Consider the following 7,785-nt stretch of genomic DNA (forward strand, 5'->3'; position numbering starts at 1 on the left):
CACGCATCCAAGCCCGGGTCTTCAGCGGTCTGACGTGTTTTTTGCGAGTGCATACCTCGAAGCAGCTCCCGAAACAGTAGCCGGTGCCCGGGTACAGTCCGTACCAGTGAAAAAATCGGCGACCTGAACTCTCCACCGCCGCTCCCTTTTCTCGATCCATCGATCGTTTTCTTTCCTTTCTCCTCCTTCTCGCGCTTCTTGTATTCCCTCCATTCTTCCGTTTTCTTTCGATATTATTTTTTTCCCCCCCCCCTTCCCTTTCTCTCGAAGGAAGAAGAAATTTGGAAGGGGCGATTATGTTGTTCGTTGATTCCTTCGATTCTTTATTTTTTTGTTTTCGAATAATTATTATTATTTTTTTTTTTTTTTTTTGAGATGGACGAGAAGAGGATCGCGTTTCTCTTTCTCATTTTTATCGGGTGATTGGGAGAGAGAGAGAGAGAGATGTCGATAGGAAGAAGAACGAGAATGGAAAATATGATATATATATATATATATTCGATTTCACGAAATGAAATTTTGCGAGATTTGTTATTTTAGAGTATTATATTTGGAGATCAATTAAGATTAAAGTATAATTCTTTTTTTTTTTTCCCCTCTTCTTATTATCTTTATCTTAGCGGATTTTAACGGAATGGTGGGATAATCTAATCTGAAATTGAATCTGTTAATTTGGAAAAAGCAAAAGTCTATCTCTGAAACGAGTGTATCGTAATAGTTTATCCAGTTTATCTAAATCTCGAACGTGATAGATACTTGATGCGAATAAGTTCTTCATTTCAGAGATTATAATCGAGTTTTATTATTTTCTTATTTTTTTTTTTTTCGCGTTCTAATGAATAAGTATTTTGTGATATTATAATATCGTATTTTTTTTTTTTTTTTTGCTCGTGTTTGATTATCTAATCAAAAATCTTGATGCAACATTTCAGATTATCTTTTTTTTTTAAGATAAAGTGTACAACGAATTATAATAAATCGAACATTACTTTATAGTTTAATTTAATAATCGATTTATTGGATCTCGATTTCAGGATTTCTTCAAATTTCCTTCAGATTTCTAAGTGACAAAATTTTTCAATCTTTCCAATAAATAATAAAATTTTTGAAATGTTTCAAATATCATAAAATTATCGAATTTTCAAGATTTCGTGTATCTCATCCCAAAAAAAAAAAGATATAATACAAATCAATTCGTCTATTATATATTTTAATCTTCTTTTATTCGGCCAAGGATGAATAACCTCATCTGAGCAATTAATCTACCATAAATTCTCACGTTTCATTCTTCTTCCAAAGATTTCGAATTCCAAAGATTTTCGAAATTTCTGACATATCACGTTCCTTGAAAAAAAATTGAACAAACATTGCGATTCTTGTATAATTCCATAATTGGAATAAGAATCGAAAGATAATTATAAAATAACGAATATACAATTTAATTTTTATATTTCCTCCATTCAAAGATTTCGAGTTGCAAAGATTTCCAAAATTTTCAACTTCCAAGTATATCACATTCTTAAGGAATTAAACAAACATTACGTATTTTCTTAGTTCTTATGTAACTCCAATTGAATTGAGATAAAAATGGAGAAGTAGAAGTTTATAAGATACACTTCAAGTTTATAAGATACAGTTCAAATTCAAAAATCTTTGATCCAAAAATTTCCAAAATTTCCAACTTCCAAATATATTACATCCTTAAAAATATTCATAATTCCAATATGAGTTAAGATAAAAATTGAAAAGTAGAAGTTTATAAAATAATGATACAATTCAATTCTCAAATCCAAAAATCTTCAATCCAAAAATTTCAAAAATTTCCAATTTCCAAGTATATCCATATTCTTAAAAAGTTAAATAAACATTGCAATTTTTACACTATTGCAACATGACTCAGAATAAAAGATAGAAGTAGATTATAAAATAATGATATAATTTAATTCTCAAATTTTACTCTCCATCCAAAATTTTCCAAAATTTCCAACTTCCAAGTATTTTATAAGTTTAAAAATAATTCATAATTCGAATATGAATTGAGATAAAAATCGAGAAGTAGAAGTTTATAAGATAATAATACAATTCAATTCTCAAATCCAAAAATTTTCAATCCAAAAATTTCCAAAATTTTCAACTTGAAACTATATCCACATCCTCGAAAATATAAAGGCATTTCGATTTTTATTCAATATTCCAACATGACTATAAAAGATAACAGATTACAAAATAATGATACAATTCAATTCTTAAATCCAAAAATTTTCAATTCAAAAATTTCCAAAATTTTCAACTTTCAACTATATCCACATTCTCGAAAAATTGGATAAAAACATTTCGATTTTTACCCAATATTCCAACATGACTCAGAATAAAACGTAGCATATTATAAGATAATGATACAATTCAATTCTCAAATTCAAAAATTTCCAAAATTTTCAACTTTCAACTATATCCACATTCTCGAAAAATTAGACAAAGATATTTCGATTTTTATCCAATATTCCAACATGACTCAGAACAAAAGATAACAAATTATCTTTGTTATATTATATATAATAATTAATAATAATAATTTATATATAATAATATTATATTATTATTAAAATAATGATATTCTCAAATCCAAAAATTTCCAAAAAATTTCCAACTTACAACTATATCCACATTTTCGAAAAAATAAAAACATTTCGATTTTTACCCAATATTCCAACATGACTCAGAACAAAAAATAACAGATTATAAAATAATAATACAATTCAATTCTCAAATCCAAAAATTTCCAACTTGCAACTACATCCCCGTCCTCGAAAATAAAAATTTTTACGCAATATTCCGACACGAATTGGGAACGAGAAGAGAGGGTGCGATCGCAATGCACAAGGTTTGAAAGATTACGTTTGAACGACGCCGGTATCCCGGCCGGGCTCGGTGATATCCAGTTGCACGGAAACGGAGCGATCGTGCGACGATCCAGTTTTTCAGACAGGCGAACGAAAACCGCGACGAGCGAGCCGCGGTGCATTTCGCACTTCGCCGCTACGTAGTGTAGGATTGTCGCATTCTGGGCCCACTTGACCCTCGTTGACACCGTGAACGGCTTAGCCGTTAGTGTTAAGTTCACTTCACTCATACATAAATCTAAGTCCGCGCTTATGCCTTAGTCGGCCGGTCGTGAATTGACCACGTGTTCAGATTTCATCGGCGACGCTTAGATCATCCGCGGCTCGCCTCGATACAGGCCGGCCAACTTCGAATCCTCTCCCCTCTCCCCGTCGGATCTTCGACACCGATCCATCCTCGCGACACCGCGAATTAAACGGCGAAATTATTGCTCTCGTCGCTCGCGCTCCCCTCCCCTCCGCTCCTCTCCCCTCCCCACGTTCTATTATTGTAACCGTACCGAGGGATTCGATCCATCCCTCCCTCCCTCCCTCCCTCTCTCTCTCTCTCCCTTCCCCTTTCCTCCAGTAGTTCACTTTCCATACTCGCGTTCGGAATAATTGGCAACGATCGTTTGAATTTAGCGTCGCTTGTAACGACTCGCTCGTGGAACAATTTGTTGCAAGTGTGGACGGCCGCAGCCGCACACTCTGTACTGAGCGATATATTTTCGTAAGAGAGAAATCACTTGTTGCCAATTCCTTCGTTTCTCTAAGTTGCGTTATCTTTCAGAGGAAATTTATTAAACTGTTCGAGTTAGTGTGAAGGGAACGAGGTTGTGCGAAAATTTAAAATTGTATACGTATATACGAATTCGAGATGCGGTACAATATTTTTTTTAATAATTTTTGATTAAGAGGTTAAGAGTTATTGTTATATATTATAAGATATATAATTTTTCGCCGATGATTTTTATTCTTTTGGAAGATAAGAAACGAGGAAGGAGGAAGTTGAATTTTTGTTTTCTCCTCGGATTGCAGAGCCAAGCTTTGGCATTGACACACAAGGCCTCGCCACCTTCGAGGCCGAGCAGTGTGTCCTCGTTACCGAGGAGCCCTCAGTCTCACCAGTCCCAACAGTCTCAGCCGCAGAATGCTACGCAACTTCCGCCTGTGCATCCTCATCAATCGCAGACACCCCTGAGCACACCCCAGACACCGTTTTCCGCGCACAATCAACACCCCAAGCAAGAGGCGAACACGAGCCCCAAACAGGAGGGGTTCGATCTCAGCAAATCTACCTCGAGCACGGGTGAGTTCATCTTTTATTTCGTTTCGCTCCAATTCAACCGAAATTCCATCCGATCCGTGGCGAAGTTTGCAACTGGATCGTTTCTTTTTTTTTTTTTTTTTTTTTTTTTTTTTTTTTTTTTTTATGATAATCATTTCTAGGGAATTTTTGGAATTTACGTGGACGTGGATCGAGCTCGATGAAATTATTTTCGTCGATAGCGGTTTCTAGGGAATTTTATCGGGTGGCTATCGAATCATTATGATCGAGCTCGAGGAGTCTTTTCGTTTTATATAGGGAAAAGCGCGTGTGAAACAAATATGAAAAATTTTTTAGCGGTTTCTAGGGAATTTTACCGGTTTCCGGGTGGGCATCGAATCATTACGATCGAGCTCGAGGAGTCTTTTCGATTTATATAGGGAAAAGCGCGTGTGAAACAAACATGAAAAAATTTTTTAGCGGTTTCTAGGGAATTTTACCGGTTTCCGGGTGGCCATCGAATCATTACGATCGAAAGCGAGGAGTCTTTTCGATTTATATAGGGAATTTTGGAAAAGCGCGTTTATCGGATCGAAACAAACATGAAAAATTTTTTTTGCGATTTCTAGGGAGTTTTGGAATTACGCGGACGTGGATCGAGCTCGATGAAATTATTTTCGTAGCGATATCTAGGGAATTTTATCGGTTTCCGGGTATGCATCGAATCATTACGATCGAGAAATCTTTTCATGGCGATTTATATAGGAAATTTTGAAAACGCGTGTATATAGGATTATTGTTCGAAATTATAGCGCGTTTAAATCAAACAAAATTTTTTTGGAGAGTGATTTTAGAAAATTTTGGAAATATGTGTAAATAAAAAATTTTCTGTCTCTGTGCAATTATTAAAAAAAAAATTACATAATTTTTTTTAAATAATACGTATATGAAATATTTTATATGTTTTTGTGTAAGTATTAGCTGGTTTAATTTTTTGATCTCAAAATTATCTTAGTACTTTTATTTCGTTCGTATTTTTGAAAAATAACGATACGTATATCAAGGAAATGTCACTAGATCAAAATGTCGACTATTTAATCGTATATGACGCGTGTGAGCAAATGAAATCACGTTTATCGGATCGAGAAAAGGGATTCGATACGCGTTTGCATCGAATCTTGAATCTCGAGATTGTCAATCTCGACCGAATTATAATAGCACGACGATCTAACAATTGAATCATTCGCTTAGAAATTGTTTATTCGACAAATAAGAAAAAGAATTTTATATAATTTCGTACTAATTTATCCCTTTCTCTTCGAATCAATCTCCAATTCTTCGAATTTATTATTATATGCGTGAGCGAGAGTGCAAATTCTATTTAATAAAAAAAAGAAAAAAAAAAAAAAGAAAAAAGAAAGAAAGAAAAAGAAGAAAAAAAGAAAGAAAAAATTCGATTCACAATTTTTTTTTTTCTCCGGTTTAATTCGCCGATAACGTAACATTCGCGTCGTTCGCACTTTCGGTTTAATGGATTCTATAATTAATTCCTGTGGAAACAATAAGAGCGATACTGGTTCTACTGTTCCCCGAACACGATGGAACCGTTAACGATCGTAACACGTTACAAGTAAAAAAGAACTCGGTAGAGCAAGTTTCCATCGAGAATGACGGGAGGAGTGAGAGGGAGAGGAAGAAAGAGTGAGAAAGAGAGGGAGAGGGAGAGAGAGAGAGACAGCTCGTGTGTGCAGAGACGATGGAGGTCGCACGGAGGGGTCGTTAAAGCTCGTAAACGAGATAGACTATCGGCGGAATTTCCTTGATCCTCGATAATGCAGTGGAAACAATTTGCACGCGTCCGTTTGCCGGAGCGAACGAAAACCAGAGTCCGCGCGTGACTTCGAGACGTATCGATCCTCCTTTGACAACCGTTACTACAACCGTCCTTCTCTTATGCGTGCGCTACCGTGGCTGAGAACTATCGCGCGTCGTTCGCCTATCTTTTTTATGTTTTTTTCTTTCTTTTTTTTATTATCACTCGAGAGAGGGAAAAGAAATATTACGATTTATTTCAAGTTAAATTTCTTCGGAAATCGGTATCGGGGTTCGAGGTTCGAGGAAAATTAATTCTATATAGTTTTTCTCTCGCGGTGTAATTTTATTTTTTTTCGAAGGAATTTTTTCGAAGAAGAGAAAGAAGAAAAAGAATTTAACTTTTGATGGATAGAGAAAAATTTTATTTTTGATTAAGAAATCGATTTATCTTTTGTTGATAATCGAGATTTGATATTTCGTGGATGATCTGGAGCAAAGTTAGTGGTATGGAAATTTCGTTTTTTGAATTCGTTTGTTGGACGAAATTTCATTTTTGAATCCCTTTAAAGGGATTTTTATCTTTGATGGTTATTTTTAGCTTTGATAATCGAAGGGAATTAAATTTAATTTTTTTTTAATTTTTTGATGATATTCAAGATGGAACAAAATTTTTGAATATCTTCGAAAGGATTTTTATTTTTGCTGATAAGATAATCGATCGAGAAAATTGCGTTTAATCCTTCGTGGATGATCTGGAGCAAAGTTCTTTATCCCTTCGAAGGGATTTTTACTCAAAGAAATTTAATTAAACTCTTCCTGAGCAATTCTTCGAGAAGATTTTTATTTTCGCCGAAAAAATTTTTAAACATCCTATCTATCATTTTTCGGGAATCTAAACCAATAAAAAAAATTACCCATAGATAAAGCAAATAATTACTTTATTATTTTCGAAATAAAAAAAATATTATTCACGAAAAAGTTAAAAAAAAGTCGTGGAAAAATATTCGAAGAATTCGGTTGAAATTTCCACGATCGTGACTCGAGGTAAAGAAAGATGTGATCGTGGTGAGATACAGAGAGCGGGAAAGTACATATTTGCCCTTCGAATTTCGAGTGACGAAGGCAAAAAGGGAAGCGGAATCACGCACTTCTTAAATCTTCGGATCCTCTTTAAATCTTCTAATGTCGAGGCTAATCCTCGATTTCCAGGCCATCCATCAAAAGGAAAAAAAAAAAAAATTATCAAAATTACTTTAAGAAAAATATTACGCGTATTTTATCCTATTCATAAACGGAACCGATAAAATTTCTTCTTATTCTTCTGAGAGAGAGATAGGAGATAATAGGTTGTGTTCCGTACGTGTACAAGGCTTGCCAAGATTTCTCGTGTGCGCGCGTAAGGGTTGAGTATCGGGGGAGAAGGCTACCTTGCAACCCTTACGAACTAATCCGGATTAAATTTGAATACCTGGCTATGTGGCCTGGCGAACACGTACCGCATCGTCTTCCAGCATACGATTGAACTCGTTACGACATTTACCCTTTCTCCAACTCAATTTAGACCATCCCCCTCCTACTTTCCATCCTCTCGCCATTTGAATTTCGCCCGTTAACTTTCCTCGATTTCGACCACATATTTTCCAACCTTTCGATATTTTCATTCCAATCTGAATTTACACACAATTTTTACATTTCTTCGTGATCACGAGAAAATTAAGGGCAAGATCGATACGATGTTTCGTTTTAACGACGGATAAACCGAAAGAGTTGCATTATTGATTTACAAATACGTGCATATTATGTGTATATATATATATATAT

General features: G+C 34.8%; 1 protein-coding gene across 3 annotated transcripts in view; it reads left to right on the top strand.

The window, feature by feature from the left end:
* LOC102671365 overlaps nucleotides 1–7,785 on the top strand; it is a 59,755-nt gene that overhangs the window by 7,092 nt on the left and 44,878 nt on the right. For 2 of the 3 annotated variants that reach the window (XM_006616746.2, XM_006616747.2), the window contains exon 2: nucleotides 3,921–4,191. The exons of the other annotated variant lie outside the window; for it this stretch is intronic. In XM_006616746.2, the coding sequence (XP_006616809.1) occupies nucleotides 3,921–4,191 (271 nt within the window). The remainder of the gene's footprint in view (nucleotides 1–3,920; nucleotides 4,192–7,785) is intronic. 3 annotated transcript variants of the gene reach the window in all.

Source organism: Apis dorsata, unplaced genomic scaffold (assembly GCF_000469605.1).
Source record: "Apis dorsata unplaced genomic scaffold, Apis dorsata 1.3 scaffold_270, whole genome shotgun sequence".
Lineage (NCBI taxonomy): Eukaryota > Metazoa > Arthropoda > Insecta > Hymenoptera > Apidae > Apis > Apis dorsata.